This window comes from Macrobrachium rosenbergii, chromosome 36, assembly GCF_040412425.1.
Source record: "Macrobrachium rosenbergii isolate ZJJX-2024 chromosome 36, ASM4041242v1, whole genome shotgun sequence".
Lineage (NCBI taxonomy): Eukaryota > Metazoa > Arthropoda > Malacostraca > Decapoda > Palaemonidae > Macrobrachium > Macrobrachium rosenbergii.
The window spans coordinates 27,066,400-27,088,754 of NC_089776.1; the positions used below are offsets into that span (position 1 = coordinate 27,066,400).

Consider the following 22,355-nt stretch of genomic DNA (forward strand, 5'->3'; position numbering starts at 1 on the left):
AGTAAATGTGAACCTACCTTCATAAGTGCCACAACGTCCTTTGATGTTTTTGCTGACGTGGGTAAAAACACAGGAACAGGAAGAGGTATTGGAACAAAGATAGGAACCGGACACGGAACGTTATACATGCACATAGGTGAAGGTACGTAACAGGGAATTGGTACCGGCAGGATAGGCGGGTACTCTTTGTCGGACATGTTGCTATCAATGCCAGCCAAGTCTGAAATATAAAACATTACAGAAAGTGCACAAGATTTAAAAGTATTAAGTTATAAAGACACAAAGATCCAAGACTGATAATTAATAAAGATCCTGGAGTAAACAAAATTAGAAAAAAAAAAAAACAAGACTGATTAAGAAACACAATAAGGTTTACCTTAACTATGTCATATTGCAAACTATCAATGAACTTAAGTTTTACATGTGAATATACTGTATAATGATACTAAGAGGAACATGGAAAGAAGTTCTGAGCTTTTGTCTTGGGCACGACATTCTCAAGGTCAGAGATAAACTTACAAAATACAAGTTTACCTTGCTAATATTACCATTCATGTTTGCTGACTTATATGCCTCAAAAATTAATATCTTTTATTAATGATGAACATTTAATTCGTCTGAAACTAAAAGCAATGCATAACTCATAAAACGTACACAAAAATTTTACTACAAGAATGCAAACAAAAACAAATAAAATAATCATTATTGCTTCCAACACTATGTGGTGTAATGGGCCTCAAACTAAAAGAACAATAAAACACTTCCTAAGATTAAATTTCCCTAAACATCAGGATTAGCATTAACTAGTGACATATTCTGAGAAGTTCAGCATCCTATTGATTAACCCCCTAGGGACAGGATTATCTTATGATATTTAATAATTACATATGAAGGCTTCCAGTGCATATCCCATGCCAGTCCTTATTGCAGAAAAATTATTTTTAAGCCACTATATAAGAATCTACATGACTATTAGCTGATACTCAATATGCATATAGGAAGAAGTTAGGTAACCTGCAATGCTCTTATAGATTTGACATGCAATTTGCTAAAAACCTTGATGTCGGTACTGAGTGCAGACTAATTCAAACAGATTTTAGTGTTGCTTTCGATTTAGTAAATTACAAGGCCCTTATAAACTTCAGAATCTTGGAGTGGATTGATAAGCTTTAGGATTACTTCAAGATTTCCTTACAGGTAGGCAGCAGCCAATTGCTGTTGATGGGATCTTTAGCGAACCACGACCTATTGTGTCTGGAGTGCTTGGTCCAGTTATTTTTAGTGTAAACAATAAATATGGTTGTTGGCCTGGAAAACAAGATTGTTCAGTATGCCAATGATGCAACACTTGTGGGCTGACGTTTTAGCTATTGTAGGTGTGATTTTTGACTCACATCTTACTTTTGAGAAAGATCTCATGAAAGTTCAGCAATTGCCACACGAAAATTTGGTATTATTCGTAAGGCCTCATATATTTATAACTGTGATAAAATCAATGCAATCTGTTTTAGGTCATCCTCCAGTGTGGATGTCTGCTACTGCCAGAGACTTATCTCTTTTAGATAGAGTGGTTCACAGTGGTAGGTTTCTGTTTCCTAATATTAGCAGTTATGACTTGGACTATTGATGGATGGTCTCATTTGTCAATTTTTCATAAGTTGTATTTTAAGAGAGATCTTTCACATTCACAATTGATCCCCCATCCCCTTTTCCTGCCAAGCCACCATTTCTCACCCCACTGGACTGTGGAACAGCCTCCCTGAGGACGTTGTGCAACTGGAACTTCAGAATTTCAAGCAAAGATGCAATGCATTACTACCCTAATAGAATTCTCCTTGTCTTTTAATTGTTTACTTACATTTTTATTTAGTTATTTATTAATTAAGTAATCTATCTGTTTTTCTGATAATTTATCTCCTTCTGTACTTCCCTTTACCATGTTACTTCTTTGGAAGTTTGAATCTCAAGACAATGGCCCCTGTGGGTTGTTCCATATGAATAGGGTTCATCTTCAAAATAATAATTACTTCACTGTAGTTTATTCAAATTAGAGAGAGAGAGAGAGAGAGAGAGAGAGAGAGAGAGAGAGAGAGAGAGAGAGAGAGAGAGAGAGAGAGAGAGAGTGAGAGAGAGAGTGTGTGTGTGTGTGTGTGTGTGTGTGTGTGTGTGTGTGTGTGTGTGTGTGTGTGTGTGTGTGTGTGGAATTAAACAACTATTCTCATTCCTAAACAAAATATCAAGGGGGAAAAAATACAGTACCAACCTGTCTGTGTATGCCTGTGCCATGGATGAGGTTTGCAGTATACCCCCTTTGTACACGTGGAAGGTTTACACATAGTAGTTTTGTTTACAACAGTTGGTGGCACAAGCATTTTTAGCAGTTCTGTAGTAGCCTGCCAAAAAATATAAATTTAAATCCTATAAATTCTTCAGAAAGTTAAAAAAAAAAAAATTGGCTTATAAAGTACAGTTCATTATTGTATCCATTTAAATTAAATGTTAACCTTTTAATGATTTACAATAATGAACAAATTTAAAGCATAATTCATTACTCACTTTTATCTAGTCCTTCAACTACCGAATTAAATTAAAATTAACTTTAGAACCTCTTTCTAGTAAATAAAACATTCTTTAATCACTTCTATTTGTCATTCCACTACCATATCAAGACATGAAACTATTTACATCATAAAATATTAAGAGCCAGTCAATAAAAAATTGGTTAACTCCTTATACATTGTAATGAATATATACATTTCTGGGAGTAAATCATCAACACCTAAGTCATAAAAATATGTAAAATCAAAGTTCTGCTTAAAAATCAAACCATCCTTGTTGCCTCCAACATTCTCTAGGAGGAGTTTTAATGCTTCATTATTTCCAGTTTAGAAACTATATTGTGGAATAATATCAAAATATCACAACAAGGTTCTCAACTCCCTGCTTTTACCATGTGCCTGAGTCACAATCCCATATAAACAAACAAATGATTAAGCAAATTATTTAATTACTGAACTGGAAGGGAGGTATATAGCAGTGCCTCCCATTTAAGAATGAGGAAGAACTCAGTAAGTGTATCATACTACCATTGCATTTATCACCACTAAACAAGAAAGCCTTAAAGAGGAAACCTGTGCTCTGCATTCAATACAAGGAATTATTGCTAGAATAACTCAACACCACCCAACAAGGATTCACTTACAACTCCAAACTGGGACAGTTTCTTATGCAAGAAGCCATGAGGGCCCAGGACACCAAATACCTGCAAGAATGCATGCACACACCAGATTCAAGACTAGTTGGTATATACTGATAGCTGAAAACTTTGGGGCAATCCTTAGCACTGCGTTATACAAGGGAGCCATAATTACAACTGCTTATTGTGGATCACCTACCCACGACCTACAGATACAAAAACTTACAGATTTAAGGTCATCCTGTTCAGTACCATGTGCTGCCATTCTTGACCACAGCTATCCAATTCCACCCTGATCATTATCCAGACTCATGTAAATGGTCCAATAAAATAACTACTATCTTGACAATTTTTTCAATACCTACCAAACAATCAAGACCATCATGAAGTTACAGTGGGTGGAGGACAAATATTCAGGAGAAAAAACCCAATATGGGGAGTGGGTCAGTAATGACAGCATGTTCAATGCAAAGAGGGCAATAGTTGACCTCAGAGAGATCATACTACTCTGCCTCACATGGCAGTCTGAGTAGTACATGACTGGCATAACAGACACCCAAGAGGAAGAGAAGTAACTAAGGAGGAGACAAAGTAAACTAAAATAAAGGTGGAGACAAAGCAATCTAGAATAGTCTCTCTTCACTACCATTTTCAATCTTAAAGGCCTCCTGACATCCCTTACAAAACTAAGAAAACTGCATATACTGGTGCCGTGAAGGTCGACACCATTTGGGATATGGCCCTTCGAGAAGCAGCAGCAGACAGTACAAGGATTCTACTCAAACAGCATATTGGATTAAACTGGGTGTAACTCCACATAAAAAATGAGTACCACCTCCATGTCTTACTGGTCACATCCTAGAAGGCTTATATTGCTTGCACTAATCTGGTAGGCAAGGCACTAAAAAGGGTCACTTGCTCATCAACATATCAAGAGTAGCACCCTTATATGCACTAGCATGCCCCAAGAGGTACTGATTGCTGGCAACAGCCATTGATCCCATTTTTGTGCAGTTACTTGAGATTACCACAAGATTTGTCAACGGCACCTCAACTTAGTGGACCCCAACTTAATGGATTTCGTTGCTTAATGGACTCGTCATCATGTCTGGCAAAAAAAAAAATTGTTTTCATTTAGCTTTTGGTTTTGCCAATAAAGTACATGTGACTGTCTTTTCTTGTGTTAAAAGTTCTAGTGAGAGTATATAGCATAGTTACATAATATAATGGGCCTGCTGGATATTGCTAAATTTATCTCAGAAAGTAATTTTTTTTTTTAACAAAGTATTACTTTGTTTATCTGGCAACCAAGTCCTAAGAAAATTGGAGATGTTTGGTTAAATAATGTAATTCGAAGCATATATGTACAGAACCTCTATTTCAGAACAGCCACACTACTGCAAATTACTGACATTAAAACAAAATCTGTAAAAAGTTCATACAGTGCTGTATATGAATACTGTGTTATTTAAGTGATTTTGTTTGTTTGTTTTAGAACATGTTTTCGAATTCTAACAGTATCCATTTTAAAAAGCCCAATAAAAAAGTTGTATCTATAATATAATGATAATTTTGATAAAACTGTTAATTTACTTTATCCAATTATATAACATGTATTACCATAATCTTATATATGAACGTGGCAATCATGCACCCCTGTATTCTGGTGACATTTACATTTTCAAATTCATCGGCTGACTGACTTTTACCAACATCATTACTATTAGTAGATAAATGTAGCATTATTCAGATGTTTTTTTAGTAAATTAATAGAGGTTTGTTTAAAGTGCAGCTTTATTTTTACAAACAAATTTTAAATGAAGTAAAACTGTGATTTCATCTCAATGTTTTGTAACTTACCCCATATTTACATCTACCTTTCATAAATGCACCCAAAATAAAATCTGTTTAACCTTATTTCGGCTGACTCTGATTAATATCACACCATAGTAATTCTGTACAGTATTGGAAAGTACTTTACTGTTCTGATCTCTAGTTTGATCTCAACCAATTTTCATTTCATCATAATGTTACAAAACGTTTTTACATTTGCATATCACATGTGGAGCACATGCGTTACTGGAAATTGGCTTCACATTTTCTGATTACAACATTCAGAAAGAAAGCACCTTACAATTGGTCTTGAGGTTGAGAGATAGTATGCAGATTTTTGTAAAAACCCTCATGAAATGAATCTTCTTTCTTCATATCCCACCTAAGCTGTCACCACTTTTCTAGATATCCCACTGCTCCCACCACTTTTCTAGAATGTCTTCTAATATAGTTCAATGGTGTGTCCAGGACGCGTCTTGCTTTTGAAGGAACAAATAAAGATAATTTTTGGGGTTCTTGATGAATATGTGTTAAGGTTTTTCTTTATTTTCCCTTTACAGATATAAAATGTTCCACCTGGGTTAATTGCTGCTTTGGGAAGTCAACGGGACCTGAGACAAATATACTCTAAGTCTACACTTAGATTTGGGAAAATTAATTGAGAGCTAAAAGTCCAAGTTCAGATTACTGTGACACGGGCAACACCTGTAAACTCAGTCCACACCATCTGCTCTGCCCTCACTATAATTGTAACTCTGTCTCTTCCGTCACTCACATTCTTACTCCTTTCTCCTTCTCTCTCCCTTTTATTGGAGTTTGTTTCTGGCATCAACCGTGACGTCATGGTTTGAGGTGTGTATGGTAAGGTGTTATTCATTCCCCCCCCTCTCATCGGTTTCATTTTCGTTTTCATATTTTATTTCACTAATTTTTGTTGTTTACAGTCTCTTTCTTCATCGTTCACTTCTCACATGGTTACGGTTTTCCCTGGTGTTTTACACATACCTTGTGTATTTGAAATATCTTGTAAGCATACTCATTAAGCAGGTAGAAATATAGCAATCAGCTATGTTTTGTCAAGTTATTACTTTATTGTAAGGAACATTACAAGCATCTCATTTTGTAGATAAAGTATATATATGAAACTGCATAGGGGAAAAATATTTTGGGCTAAATGAAAATATCCAAATATTAGCTACAATAAGCTATTAATTATTTTATATGGAACAGCTTTTCACTTGAAGCTAAGTGAGTTGCTCCAGGTTACTGCATTGTGTTGGCTATTCACCAATCTTTGTTAAAAATTAGCAATTTTGTTAACAGGAGGGCAGACCCCCATACTATCCATTAAGTTAAGGTGTCACTTCTAGAAATTTACAAAACCTCTAAATATGCAAATGAATACAAAAAATTCCCTAAATTAGATAGAACTGTTAGACAAAAGTACATACTGTGAAAAGCTGGCAATGACAAAGTTATCATCTCCTGCAATTACAGATTACCTAAACTATTGACAGACCTGAAGAATGTACAAACTGAATACACACTTTCTATGAAAAATTTTGAGAGGAGGTCCTGTTGATCACATCACACTACAGGCATATGACACTTTCTTAACTGTTAAATATGGAAATGTAATGAAACAGAAATAAATTATTTGAGGGTATTTCCCACCTCAAATTTGGAAAAGATTTAAAAGCAAGTGAGAATGAACTAATAAGTAAAATATACAACTTTCAGCTAAGTACAAAATAATTTTCCTCACCTGCAGTGTTTCTTGAGAAAGTGCTGGTGTAGCTGCTTTACTGGATGAATTTGTACTAGACGAAGTTGAATTTGAGGTTAACTGTGAAGTAGGTTTTGGTCCTGCAAACATTAAAAATTAGCGTTAAAAAAAAAAGGCCCAAATACTGATTCTTACATTGTTATAACAAGATAGGTTATGCTTCTAAAGCTCACTTTGGTCACCAGTATCATTTATTATTATGTAATGTGAAGGTTATCAAATCATGAATAACATTAATTTATACAGTAATGGCTAGACTGATATAAATATAATGCAACCCAGTCTTCTCTGCAATGGTTTTACAATAGCAGCTGTAAAAAATGTGTTGAAAAATCAGGCATGACAATGAGGCTTCAAGCAACTTACTAATGGTTGAAACTGGCGCATTTTTTGCTTGAGAAGATGTATCCTTAGACTGAGCTGAGTCTACCAAAAAGCCAAATGTAGACTTGTATCTTGATGCACAATTGTAACGACAAAAACTTCTTAACGTGCTGTCAGACATCACCATGTGAAACTGTGCTTTTGCCACTGTATTACACATACTGCAAACAGCAATAGGGGCCTCGGTAGATGATGAAATGTTACCTGAAGCAACTGCACTAGACGACGATGTGCTAGAGTTAGCTGTTTTGCTGAAAGGATAAAGACAACACACTTTAACAATAGGCACCTTGTCTGGAAACTTTAAATCCCATTCCTCAAAATACCGAACTTTACCGACAATGTTACATTAGTCCACTTATCCTCAGAATACCTGACAGGCGAGTAATGCCTAAAGTATGCCATGTGTGGACAGATTTTTCTTTTTCATTATCCCTTTACCACCAGCCACATTACTTTCTGCCTTTCACTTTTCACCCTTGCCATCTTGACCAAGTGGTGCACTGGCCATCTCTGAGAATTAAGGACTGGTGCTTTGGTTACACTAACCAAAGTGTTTCTTTCTATAATGCAAGTCACCAGTTTATTTTATACTACGTACCAAAATATCTGACTTTGGTCTCAAAGAATTCTAACATACTACATAAGTTTGACTGTCTCCTTTTATGACATTATACAACATACATTCCATATTAAATAGTCTAAAAAAGGTCTTTTGTTAAAATGAAAAGAACAAACCATCATTAGCTCCTTTCTGCAAAAATAATGTTTTCTAACACTTCACGCAGAAGTTACTTTACTGCTCCCACCTTTACACTTTCAACTAGAAACTATAACCTGTCAATGAGAGTTCCAGAAAGCAAATTTCCATTGTCTGGCCAAGAGAAAAATTTCATTGTTCACAAAGATAGCTCAAAGGCTCCTTCTAAAAAAAGCTATCATCTATCATATATCAAAACCAATTAAAAATGAATACCTGGCTACTGTATGTATAAGAGGTGTTAATTCTTCCTAATTTTCCAAACTAGGTCTTGTGCAGACATCTACTAAGTAGTTTTCCAAATGTTATTAATAAAGTAAACTTTGTACATAAATATACAATACTAATTTTCTTATCCAAAACTTACTAGCCATTAACAGAATTTTCAACTTTGAAAACTGCAAATGGCTCTTTTTTTTGGACATCTTTTTACCTGGGTCAGGTAACACAAGTATTCATTTTAGACAAGATACAATTTCAAATAATCTTGACTGCCAATGCTTCATGCTAAAGGAGTACAAGCTGATATCTAATTGTTATGTACAACACTGGAAGCATTATACACACCCCTGCTATAAATACAATAACCATGTCTTCTTTTCAATAAAGTCTGACTTCCTAGTACCTGAGCTGGGAAAAAGATTCAGAGTACCTATCTAGCTGGCTATGACGGGGTTATCTATTGCCTAGTGCAAGAAGGCTACACCACTAAATTAGGAGTTCAGTTCTCAGTCTACAAACTTCAACAATGTCAAAGCAAAGACTTCAAGAAAAGTTGTGTATACTCAAATATATTTAAACTTACTCAGCAGATGTAGCACCCATGTCCCTTGTTTTCAGACAATGTAAGGAGCAATAGTAAAACTCCCGGAAGTCTTCATCTACTTGTCGATGAATCATATCGAAGTTGTATTTTTTTACCTATAAAAAAAATTAGAATTAAGACCACTCTATGCCCTAATAACTTCAGCACTGACATATACTGTACAACTTTGTAAACTAAAAAAAAATCATGATTTCATTTAAAACAATAGTCTGTTCTTTTACTTCCTCTAGATTCCAGTGCTGAATATAATCCAAGTTCTCCAGAATTATAATTTTGAACCCATACAGTAAACAAGGAGGAATCTATTTCCATATCAAAATAATGTGATAATGTAACATTAAAACTCAAAGGCCTCTCATTCCCCTAGATCTAGTTTTATAGGTTTCTCACAATCTAAAATCTGACAGTGTATTTATACATTTTCATTTACACAAAATCATTTGGTTCTTACCTTACAGGTGTCACAGATGACAATTTTACGAGCAGATAATACGAAAACATTTACACAAGAATCGGAGCAGAAAACTCTTAGTTGGTGACCCCCATGATAAAGGTACTGGCTTACATCTTCTGCATTCATAACCCGGAAGCATAGGCAGCATGTGACTAAGGGGGAAGAGAAGTTGAAATTATTTGTGCTATATTTCATCTGCAATTCAGCAAAGTGGTTTTAGTAAATTGCTTTGCAATGACAACAAAAATTATAACATTCAAAAAATTCTGCAGTGTACGCAGTACTATATTTATTCGTTATATATAATACTTTTCCAGTTCCTCTAATTCTAAATCTTTTTCTTTTCCAAAAGGTTATAACCAAAATAGACTGATTAAGTATGGTGTATGTATAAAATTTTGTGGAACAATAATAGTATTTATATTAATATTAAAAATTATGAGACAAAATATTAATTATACCAATGCATCATACAAACTTTAATAAATGAGCCTCTAAGTTTTGCCACTGATTTTATGTTGTTAATTTTAACTCTTTCGGGAGACACTGAGCTGAATCCTGAGCCTTTTACTCATTACAGTGAAAAAAAAATTGCAAAGCATTTTATTCAAATATTCAGGGCTTAAGGTCAAATTTTCTTGATCTCCAGAGTTGTGTCTGTAACTACAATTTGATGTTTTTACCGAGAATCTTTTAACTAGTAACAAGTCAAAGGTTGAGTTTTTAATCCCAGGGTTTAATGGCCCTGACTTTATCATAGTAACATCCCACATGCACAAGGTATGGCTGTATACACTGTCCAGACAACCTATATATCTTCAGAAAAATTTGTTTCAAAATTTTCATTAAGTTCAGTGTTTACGTATTTGCTATTTACCGCAATTCAAATATCAATGATTCTATATATGCACAAGGTATGGCTGTATACACTGTCCAGACAACCTATATATCATCAGAAAAATTTGTTTCAAAATTTGCATTAAGTTCAATATTTACGTATTTGCTATTTACCGCAATCCAAATATCAATGATTCTTTATACGACTGTCTCTTGGAGATGATTAGTATGGTTCAGTCACAGGATTCAAAAGCTTCATTCATTATTTGTAGAAACTGTAATACAAAGCACAGTGAGTGGCTAAATTCAAATTCCACAGATCAACATGGCCAGCCTGCTCTTGAGCAGTTTCTACAGATTTTATGTCGATATAGTATCTTTAGTGCAAGCTGCAGTAACTACAGGCCAAATTCTATTCTCCCTGTGCTCAATAAAGTTGCTGAAAAACCTATTTTTAAGCCACTATATCAGTATGTGGAATCAAAAGAACTGTTAACTGATGGTCAATATGCATATAGGAAGCAGTTAGGTGCCTGCGATACACTTTTAGACTTGACTTGCCATTTGTAAGAAAACCTTGGTAAGATTTTTGAGAGCAGAGTAATTCAAGTAGATTTCAGTGCTGCTTTTGATTTAGTAAATCACAAGGCACTTACTTACTAACTTCAGTCTTGAAGTGGGTGGATTTGTTTTAGGATTACTTCAAGATTTCTTTACAAGTAGGCAGTAGTGAATTGCTGTTGATGGTATCTTTAGTGAACCAAAACCTATTGTGTCTGGAGTTCCACAGGGTAGTGTTCTTGGTCCACTGTTATCTTTAACAGTGATATAGTTGTTGGCCTGGAAAACAAGATTGTTCAGTATGCCAATGAACTTGTGGGTGTAGTAGTCTCCACTTATGAGAAATGAAGCTCCCATCAGCCTCAATCGCAATATGGACCGGATCAGTGAATGGTGTAGTCGGTGGGGTATGAGGCTGATTATTGATTAACAGATCTTATATAGGTTTTCCATCCAATCCTCCCCTTCAGGTAGATGGGACTTTGCTATATGAGTCTGAAGCTCTAACTATTCTAGGTTAACTTTTGACTCACATCTTACTTTTGAGAAACATCTAATGAAAGTTTCAGCAAATGCCGCATGAAAGTTAGGTATTATTCATAAGACCTCATATATTTATGAGTGATAAAATCAATGTAACCCATTTTATGTCATTTGTCCTTCCTTTACTAGAATACAGTTCTCCAGTGTGTATGTCTCCTTCTGCCAGAGATTTATCTCTTCTAGACAGAGTGGTTCTTGGTGGTAAGTTTCTGTTCCCTGATACAGGCATCCTCATTTACAACGGTCTCCGCCTAAGCTATTCCGATCTTACGACGCTATTCAAAAATATTAATAAAAAATCCGGTTCTGACATAACACCAAAAAACCAACTTTGCAACATGGTTCCACCATAACACCGAAAACCCGAAGTTGTGATGAAGTTCCAACATAACACAGAAAACACGACGTTAGCGCAGTTCCGACATATACCCAAAAAACCGACATTGCATCAACCCGATGTTACCATGATTCCGACATAAACCCAAAAACCCGTCGTTATGCCAACAATTACTTACTGATCCAACTTACACCAAATTTTGACCTACAACAAGCCGTAGGAATGGGTGTCCGTCGTGACATGGGGACTGTCCATATTAGCCATTATGATTTGGACCCTAGATGGATGGCCTCATTTGTCACTTTTTCATAAGTTGTATTTTAACAGAGATCTTTCACATTCATAATTGATCCCTGTTCCCCTTTTCCCGCCAAGAGCAACCAGATTTGCTGTACAGCGGAACCAATATGTAGTAAACGTGCCTCGCTGTCGAACTTCTCGGTTCCCAAGTTCCTTTATTCCTCACACTGTTGTACTGTGGGACAGCCTCCCAGAGGATGTCGTGCAACTGGAACTTTAAAAGTTCAAGCAAAGATGCAATATTATTCTTGCATTTTAATATATTTTTGTCTATTTATTACTTTATTAATTTATTTTTTTTTTTCAATAAGTAAGATCTCTTTCTGTATTTCTCTTCACCTAGTCTTATTTCTTCCTAATGAACACCATATTCTTTGGAAGGTTGAATTTCAAGTCAATGGCCCCCGTGGGCTTGTTCCATATGAATTGGTTTCATCTGCTGAATAACAGTAAAAATAAAAAGGACTCTCTTCATTCACCTGGATATTTGCAAAATGCAATATAAGAAGTTAGTGTCCGGAATAGGAGGCTGCATGTTCCTAAATCTCTACAGCTGCTACTTTCCAGAGATTATCAGTTCTCAATGTACAATGTTATTCAAAGTAACATGGCAGTGAAAATGAGTACTCTTTATTGTGCTTAAGCCACAACCTCATCCAAAGTCCAGGTCCCCATTATTTGTTGCGGCTTTAATGATTTCATTCCTTTTCTTGTAATTAGTATTATTCACTGTTTTGCACAATTCTGTGTGAAATATAGAGTAATCTCTCACACTAAGTCATAAATTCGTTCCAAGATATGCAGCTTAAGTAAAAAAAAAAACAAACTTTATAGAATGATGTAGACACCCTATATAAACTCTATATGTACCCCATTACATCTCTATACTGTACATGTACACTGTACAAAAAATCGTGCAATGGTTAAAAGTTTTGTTCTCTTTTAATGCATTAAATTTATGTGTATTAATTATACAGAATGTAGAGGAAAACCAAAAGAATGTTACATGTGCTGTATGTAGCACTGTATATTGCACATTACCAAACTAATGGGTGTCGATGGGCCCGACGAGAGAACGAGCTATGGTAGCGGCAATGCTTTCACCATTTTTGTGGGGCTTTTATTTTAGACACCTTATTTTCCATTCTAGCTACTGGTACAAGCACTACATACTTTCTTTGAAGCCATGGCACTAATTCATGAAATGCATTCAATGCAAATAAGACATTGAAAATGTTGCAATAGGCATGCAAGCATATTTGAATTTCCTGCTATGAATTAATGCCACCATGCAGCCCAATGCTAGAACTTGATCATCCTGTACTATGACAAAAAATTTTACAATTTTATTATTTTCAACGGTTTTATTGTGTATGCATTAATGTAAGGGATATAATGTTCTTTATTTCAACATTACTTTCATGTAATTTAGCACTTTCCAACTGGTTTTTGTATTTTTACAACTGATGACTGAACGTTGGAACAACATACAGCCAATCGTCATGTAAATACGAGTAAGACAACATTTAAAAAATTTTCAAGCTTCAAAATTATTTTATATTTTAAATCATATTAGTGTATTATATTACATTTTAACATTTGGTTTTATATGATTTGGAAAATTTTTCAATTATTTCTATTTTTAGTGGCATTTGAACATTTGTTGCTGACCTACATTAAAATGCATGAATGGATGTCAAGTCAATTTTTATTTTTCCCTTTGATTTGAACAAAAACAGCCAGATTGTCTAGAATGCCTTATGTCAAGACTACATCACTGAAGACATTACTTCATTATTTCCACAGCTTTACTTCTTTCTTTTCTCTTGTCCTTAAACTTTGTATAATATTGCTTTGCTTTTATTTCATACTTACACAATGTACTTACATAAGATGTTTTGCATCCAGTCTGAAACATATACTGTATATATCTAATAATCAAAGTCAAATTTCCCAGTGCACAGCAAGCATGACTTGAAAATTTGAGTGACTCTACTTCTGCATCATTCAAATATGTGTCGATTACTGTGAGAGATTCAGTTTACTACAAAACAGGAACTTGAATACTAACTCAAATGATTAAAAGGCTTTGCAAATTTTCTTTACAGGAATGACATGTAAAAATTCAAGAGACACTCAGAATCAGTAGTACACACAGGTCCTCAATCATTCTTACCTGCTTTAACTTTGTTGACATATTTAAATACATTGAGACAAGGATCTGAACAGAGCTGCTGAGACTCGCCATTCAGAAGAAATTCGTAGCGATTCAAACCTTGAGCCTGACATACTGTGCAGGACCGAGTCTCACTATAATTTTGTTGACCCATATCTCTGCGCTGAGCACGTTTTAAACACTTGATACTACAATATTCCTGAGAAAAGAAATGAACAACTCCATCTTAACAGTAATAAACACAGCATTTGACACGTAAATTAATAAGTTATAAAAATTCCCTGGTGCCAATTTACCTATTACAATCAACCCTCATATAAGTCAATATACATGTGACAAATATACAGTATATCAACAAGAATGAAACCAAGAAAAGCAAAAATGATTATAAAAATGAAACCTGGAAAAGCAAAAATGATTAAAGTTCACATGTAAACAGAATATTTTTACAAATCAAATAACTCAAACTCTGTGCAAACAGGAGGACTCCAGCAGCACCAACTTGGGAGACCCTGCAAGACCAACACCACATTGCACATTCCCTCATCACTTTCTGAATCATCCATTCTTCTAACACTCTCCGAGAACAGAATGGAGGGAAGGAAGGAGGGTACTATGTCATATTATTATTGGGTCGGTGAGAAAAACAAGTTATGACTTGCAAAAAATAATTCCACTGAACCAAACCTTTGATTAGAAACAGCCAGAACTGCAATTTTGGAGGGAGAACTAAGACACACAAAAATCATCAGAATATGGTGAGGCAAGAATATGAAAGTAATCCCCAGTTGAGTCATGTGTCCCAAACGACTGAGTCTTAGCAACCAACTGGAGAAACCAATAGGCTATGTGAAGACCAACAACTAGAATGGGGGACTTACCCAGCCAAGGCATGCAGCTTAGTGACAAGAGAAGTTAGGGCTAATAAAAACAATCTGGTCTTCAGGTCAAGTAAAGCACTCAGGCAACAGACAAGGGTTTATAACTGGGTTGGTGAGACAGTGCAAAAACCAAAGTCAAAACCCAACTCAGAAGTTTTGATAGCTAGGAATAAAATGACCAAAATGGCAAAACATACCAAAATGCTACATTCATTCCAAAGATCTAATCCTGCTGAAGGAGACAGAGATAAAGAGATAGCTGCCTAATGTTCCTCTGAAAAAGAAGAAAGCAGCTAGAATACCCAGAAACAAATCTTTGCCCAGTAAAATGATATTTTTATGATAAAATAAAGTTTTGTACATACTTACCCGGCAGATATATACTTAGCTATAGTCTCCGGCGTTCCCCGACAGAATTTCAAAACTCGCGGCACACGCACAGGTAGGTCAGGTGATCAACCATACCCGCCGCTGGGTGGCGGGAATAGGAACCATTCCGTTTTCTAATCAGATTTTCTCTTCCACCTGTCTCCTGAGGGGAGGCTGGGCGGGCCATCAATCGTATATATCTGCGGGTAAGTATGTACAAAACTTTATTTTATCATAAAAATATCATTTTGTACATGCAACTTACCCGTCAGATATATACTTAGCTGAATGGCACCCTTGGAGGAGGGCAAGAGACAGAAAATAACTAAAAACGGGAAACAACATATGTTGTAGGATAAACAAAAACCATGGTTCTTACCTGATTGGGCAGAAGACTTCATGGATACTGTCTATGAGTCTGCTTGCCTCAGGAGCTTCAGCGAGGATGTGACCTGTGACTGACAGCCCTTCTGGATCGTGCCAATGGGGATGACCCACTAACATGGCCGAGCCTATAGCGGATCGTGTCAAAGGGGCTGACCCACTTACATGACCGAGCCTACACCTGAATCAGTATCAATGGGGCTATCCTCTTACATGACAGAGCTAGGTGTCCATACAAATTACAAGGAACATGACAACCAATCCCGACCACCTGACCAATCCTAACCTTGTTAGTGATAAGAATTGAAAGTGAAAGCATAATTCCATCACCCTCTTTCAACCAACCATAAAAACACACACCACCAAGCCTAAAAACAACTAAATTAACTAAACTAAATAGGATTGGATTCAGCTCCCTGTCCCAGCACGAATCACAGAATACGCACGCTCCTAGAGAGAAGCACTTATCATACGTTACTCTAATATCTCAGTGGTAATGAGATGCGAACGTTGAATTACACCTCCAATAGGTTGCCTCTATAATAGACTGGAGAGACAACGTCTTGTGAAAAGCCAAGGATGTAGCAATGGCTCTCACTGCCTTGTGCTTTCACTCTAAGGAGCTTAAAGTGCTCATCTTCACATGAGATATGCGCTTCCTTGATGACGCCCTAATAAAAAGGACAGCGCATTCTTTGAGATCGCTCGTGAAGGATTCCTGACAGAGCACCAAAGACTTTCAACCGATCCTCCCAGAGATTTCTTCTTTTCTAAGTAGAATTTAAGGCTCCTGACAGGGCATAGAGTCCTCTCCAACTCATGTCCCGTCACAGAAGAAAGACCTTTTTAATTCAAAGGTTCTTGTTGGTTTAGAAGGATTCTCATTCTTCGCTAGAAAGAATGGTTTAAAGGAGCATATAGCCGAACCTTCCTTAAAACCAACTTTGCCGTCTAAGGCTTGTATTTCACTTATTCTCTTAGCTGAGGCAAGGGCAAAGAGGAAAAGTGACTTCCTGGTGAGATCCCTGAAGGAAGCTTGATGAGGAGGTTCGAATTTTTTAGACATTAAGAATTTCAAAACTATGTCTAGATTCCAACTGGGAGGTTTCGAAGTCATGAATTTTGACGTTTCAAAAGACCTTATAAGGTCATGAAGGTCTCTGTTTTCCGAGATATTCAGATCTCTGTGTCTGAAAACTGAAGATAACATACTCCTGTATCCCTTAATTGTGGATACAGCGAGGTTGCAATGTTCCCTCAGGAAGATAAAGAAATCAGCAATGTTTGTCACAGAGGTACTGGAGGAGGATATCTTATTGGTCCTGCACCATCTTCTAAAGACCTCCCACTTCACTGGTAGACGCCAAGGGTTGAGGATCTCCTGGCTCTTGCAATAGCCTTTGCAGCTTTGTGCGAAAAACCCTTCGCTCTGACCAGACCTTCGATAGTCTGAAGGCAGTTAGACTGAGAGCGGGAGATTCTTGTGGAATCTGTTGAAGTGGGGCTGTTTGAGAAGATCGTTCCTGTGTGGAAGCGATCTTGGAAAATCTACTATCCATTCCAGTACCTCTGTGAACCAATCTTGAGCTGGCCAAAACGGAGCTACCAGTGTCAGTCTCGCGCCTTCCGATGATGCAAACTTTCTTACCACTTCTCCCAGGATCTTGAATGGGGAAAGGCATACCCGTCTAATCCTGTCCAATCTAGAGAAGACTGTCTATTGCAACTGCTCTCGGGTCCGATATCGGAGAGCAGTAGTTTTCTAGCCTTGCATTCCAGTGGGTTGCAAAAGGTCGATATTCGGCCTTCCCCACAGGTTCCACAGTCTTTCGCAGACTTCTGAATGGAGAGTCCACTCTGTGGGAAGGACCTGATCCTTCCTGCTGAGAAGGTCGCCCTCACATTCCTCTCTCCCTGTACAAATCTGGTGAGAGTCTGATCCTCCTCTCCTGAGCCCATAACAGCAACGTTTTTGCCGTTTCGTAAAGGGAGAAGGAGTGTGTTCTCCCTGTTTCCTTATATAAGCCAGGGCAGTAGTGTTGTCTGAGTTCACTTGGACTACTTGTCCTGACAAGGAACTCGAACTTGATGAGAGCCAAATGAACTGCTGATAGCTCTTTCTTGTTGATGTGCCAGTTCACCTGGTCTCTCTCCCAGGTGCCTGACACTTCTCTCGACCCTAGTGTTGCCCCCCCATCCCGACTCCTCCGTCTGAGAACAACACTAGGGTAGGGCCGGTAACTGAAGAGACAGTCCTTGGCATAATTTTTTCGAGGGTCTAACCACCAGTTGAGATCCTCTTTATCTTGTCCGAAATTTGGAACAAAGTTGCTAAGTCCTGAGACTTCTGGTCCCAACTTTCCTTTAGGAAAAACTGAAGAGGTCTCAGATGAAGTTTTCCCAAGGAGACGAACTGTTCCAGCGAGGAAATGGTCCCCAGCAGACTCATCCACTCCCTCGCTGAACAATGTTTTCTCCTTAGAAAAACTGTCACCTTTTCTATGCAGCGATCTATTCTCTCTTGGGATGGAAAGGCTAGAAAATCCGAGAATCCATCAGAATCCCCAGGTAAACAATGCTCTGCTGCGGAACAACCTGGGATTTCTGAAGGTTTACTAATAGTCCAAGGGACTGTGTCATATTTAGGTGATCGACAAGTACTCCAGACAACTGTCCTTTGATTGAGCTCGAATCAGCCAATCGTCGAGATACATTGATATCCTCACTCCCTCTAAAGTGAAGCCAGCGTGCCACATTCCTTAAGATGCCCGTGAACACTTGTGGGGCTGTCCGAAAGACCAAGCACAGGGACCTGAATTGAAAAACTTTTCCCGAATCACGAACCTCAGGAACTTTCTTGACGAGGGATGAATGGGAATGTGGAAGTAAGCGTCCTGCAGGTCCAGGGAGACCATCCAATCCCTGGACGAAGAGCTGCAAGAACCGAAGAGGTAGTCTCCATTTTGAATTTCGTCTTGATTACGAAGAAATTCAGGGCGCTTCCAGAACCGGTCTCCAACCCCCCCAGGATTTCGAACCAGAAAAAGACGGTTTGTAAAACCCGGGGAATGGAGGTCTTGAACTGTTCTATTGCTTCCATTTCTAACATTTGTTCCACTGCTAGAAAAAGAGCCTGGTTCTTGATGGGATCCCTGTAGCTGGCGGATAACTCCTGGGAGTTGATGTTAAAGGGAGGACTTTCCTGAAGGGGATAAGGTAGCCTCTTCTTAAAATGGAGAGGGGACCAGTCGTCCGCCCCTCTCTGTGCCCAGACCTTCGGCGACTGTAGCAGTCTGGCACCCACTGTCGTCTGGAGTACTGCGTTCTTCATTTGGTCCTTCTGATAGGACGGGAGGAAGACCTTCCTCTTCTCTCTGGTCTTTGCTCCTGAAGGAGGATCTGGACAAGGACCACCTCGAAAGGGCTCCTGAAAGGGAGCCTTCCTTCTTGGCGAAGGGACGGCAGGTCTGACCCTCTTCGATGACTGGGCCAAAAGGTCCTGTGTAGCCTTTTCAGATAACGAGAGAAATCTCCTTCACCAAATTTTGAGGAAAAAGGTGAGGAGAAAAAGGAGCAAACAGAAGAGAGGATCTCTGAAGAGGAGACACAGACTTCGTGAGGAAAGAGCTGAATACTGACCTCTTCTTCAGAATAGCAGCTCGAAAAAGGCAGCGACTTCCCATGGAACCGTCCCTCACTGCTTTGTCCAAGCAAGACAAAACACTCACGAAGTCATCCAAACACAGGAATTCGGGATCCCGAGTCCTGTTGGCCAAAGCTCCAAGAGACCAATCCATAAAGTTGAAGACCTCCACAACTCTAAAAAGACCCTTGAGGGGAGATGATCCATTTCACTCATTCCCCAAGTCGCCTTCGCTGAAGAAAGGGAAAGTCTCCTGGAGGAGTCAACCAGATTAGAGAAATCTGAGTCAGCAGATGTGGGAGCCCCAACCCCATAGGCTCCTTGGTCTCATACCACATTCCTGATTTTCCCACAAGTTTCAAAGGAGGGAAAGAGAAAACCGTCTTGCTTGCATCCTTCTTAGATTGCATCCACTCCCGACTCCTTTAAAGGCCTTCCTCATCGAAATCGTAGGGCATCTTGACAAACGAAGAGGTTCTAGTTGACTTGGTGCTGTCCCACAAAGATCCCGGAGAAGGAGGGGCAGCATGACAAAGAGAATCTCCAAACTCCTGAATTAGAACCGAAGCCAACCGTTTGTAATCCGAAACTCCAGCGTCCTTAGGAGAATCCTCTTCTGAAACTTCCTCCAAAGCAGCAGGCGGAGAGGAAGGCTTAAGAGAAGAAGAGCGCCTATCAGGAGAAGCGAGCCTGGAAGGAGAAGCACTCTGTCCAACGAAGAGCGCCTACCAGGAGAATGGCGCCTGACCCCGGACGGGCGCCTGTCAGGAGAGGGGGTCCTGTCCACTGATGAGAGCCTTCCAGGAGAGGCCCTAAAAACGAGGGCGCTTGGTAGGAGAGCGGCGTCTGCCGGAAGGAGGGAGCTTGGAAGACGACGAAACCTGCCCAAAGGAGAAGTACAGTGAGGCTTAATGCGCCTGGAAGGAGAGGCGCTTCTCTCCGATGACGAGCGCCTGGAAGAAGTGCGCCTGCTGGGAGACTGGCGCCTGTTCGCGAAGAGCGTCTGAGACGAAGAAAACTTGTTGGAAGAAGGAAGCTTGGCAGGAGAAGAGCGACGAGTTGAAGACGAGCTTCCTGGAACTCTTGACAGGAAGAAAGTCATCCTTCCTACGAAAGAGGAGTCCTTAGCAAGAGATCCAACAAGCGCCGATAACTGCTCCTGGAGGCCGATCAAAATCTTCTTCGTCCGAATCCTTCACCCCTGATGGAGAGGAGGAGGGGGATCTACGAGCTCTCTTCCTGACAATAGGAGAATCCTCCGAAAGCGCTCAGGGCTCGAGTCCAAACGCTCTACTCTAGAGCCTTCCAAGATCTCTTCAAAGGGCGCGACTCTCAGCCGAACTCCAACCACGTCTCGAGAAGACGCTTCAGACGACGAAAACACTTTTTCAGGATGCCTTTTCTATGGCGATCCAAGGCAGCCTGGGACGCAACAACAGGATCTGCCGGCGAACGCCTGATCGTTGGGGATGCTCTACATCCTCCCTGCGATTTCGACATTCCTCCTCCTCCACTGGTCCTGGGAGTTTGGAAGAGGTCTAGGCCTAGGAGCAATGCGAGCCGATCAGACGCCCCCTCCACTACACTGGGGACACTGCACATATCACTGTCACTCTTACCTTCCTTCATCGCACGCAGTTGCGATTTCATACTGAAGAAGTTCCGCTCATCGCAGCCATTTCAGAGGACGAATCCACAGGTTCGATGAAGGGAGAAGGGGCTGAAACCAAAGGATTAGGAGAGTCTACTGGGTTAATTTCTAAATTGTGCTCAGCAGAGCGAGACCTACTGAGCTTCTGAGGAAGCCTTCCTAACTCTATCCTTTTCAAGCTTCTTCAGATAAGAAGACAAAACCTTCCATTCCTGATCAGACAATTTCTCACTCCTTGCACCTATTGTCCAAGAACAATCATTCCCCTACACCTCATACATACAGTGTGAGGGTCTACCCAAGCTTTCGCAACCTCACCTTACATTCTTGCCTAGCACACACGAACACAGGCTGTTAACGCCAGACATCTTAATGAGCAATCCAAAAGCAAATCCAAAAAACAGTCCACAATAGCGTATGCCAAACCAAAGATCCAATACGTCACCAAAATCAGGCCAAATAGATCCTCAGCAAGCGAGAAAACGAAAATCAAAGCAGGAGGAACCAACAACAGATGTTGCCGGAACCAGCGACAGAGAAAATCTGATTAGAAAACGGGAATGGTTCCTATTCCCGCCACCCAGCGGCGGGTATGGTTGATCACCTGACCTACCTGTGCGTGTGCCGCGAGTTTTGAAATTCTGTCGGGAACGTCGGAGACTATAGCTAAGTATATATCTGACGGGTAAGTTGCATGTACAAAACAAATCTTTGCCCACTGTCTCTGGTAAAGGTAAGCTGTAGAGGACCTCCAGGAGTCAGCAATACCAACAGCTACTGATGTGACCTAAGAAAACTTGCTCTCAGGACCTACACTTGATAACCTCCAAAAAAAACCATAAGGGAGTAATGAATATCATCTAGTGGTTACAAGAAGTGCAGCAGCCTCAGCCTAATACCTCCACACCCCATGAGTTTACTCCATTACATACCAATGGAATTAAGCAATTCTGACTTGGAATAAAATGCCCCAAGTCACCACAACCATACTGGGCCCTCACTACTCTTTACATTGTTATCTTCAAAAACTACACAAAATTTACTATTCCTTATCTAATACAGTTTGTATTTCGGTACTTTGATTGACATGTACAGTACTTATATGAAACACTGCTGATAATATTTTATTGTCTTCATAGTAAGACTACATTCAATCTGTACGCAGTACATTATTTACATGTGGTTTTGGATTTTAATTGACATCTATTTAAAGAAATGTTGTGGTGTTTGTACATTTTTTAGTTGTGTATGTGTATACATACACGAGCATCACGTTATGAAACACTACAGTTTTACTGTGCCCTCTCTCTCTCTCTCTCTCTCTCTCTCTCTCTCTCTCTCTCTCTCTCTCTCTCTCTCTGTTGTTGTACAGTATTTTTAATTACATTTAATTCACTACAGTATTATAATTAAAAAGTTAGTTACATAAACATA

The 22,355-nt window shown here is 38.9% G+C and overlaps 1 protein-coding gene across 12 annotated transcripts in view; it reads right to left on the reverse strand.

The window, feature by feature from the left end:
* Window positions 1–22,355, reverse strand: part of woc (without children) — an 88,422-nt gene that overhangs the window by 42,166 nt on the left and 23,901 nt on the right. For all 12 annotated transcript variants that reach the window (XR_010849218.1, XM_067081067.1, XM_067081068.1 and 9 more), the window contains 7 exons: window positions 13,994–14,192; window positions 9,237–9,391; window positions 8,765–8,880; window positions 7,182–7,450; window positions 6,795–6,895; window positions 2,264–2,393; window positions 18–220 (listed from right to left, as the gene is read on the reverse strand). Coding sequence is in view for 11 of the 12 variants with exons in the window: in XM_067081067.1 (XP_066937168.1) it covers window positions 18–220; window positions 2,264–2,393; window positions 6,795–6,895; window positions 7,182–7,450; window positions 8,765–8,880; window positions 9,237–9,391; window positions 13,994–14,192 (1,173 nt within the window). In the remaining variant the exon portion in view is untranslated. The remainder of the gene's footprint in view (window positions 1–17; window positions 221–2,263; window positions 2,394–6,794; window positions 6,896–7,181; window positions 7,451–8,764; window positions 8,881–9,236; window positions 9,392–13,993; window positions 14,193–22,355) is intronic.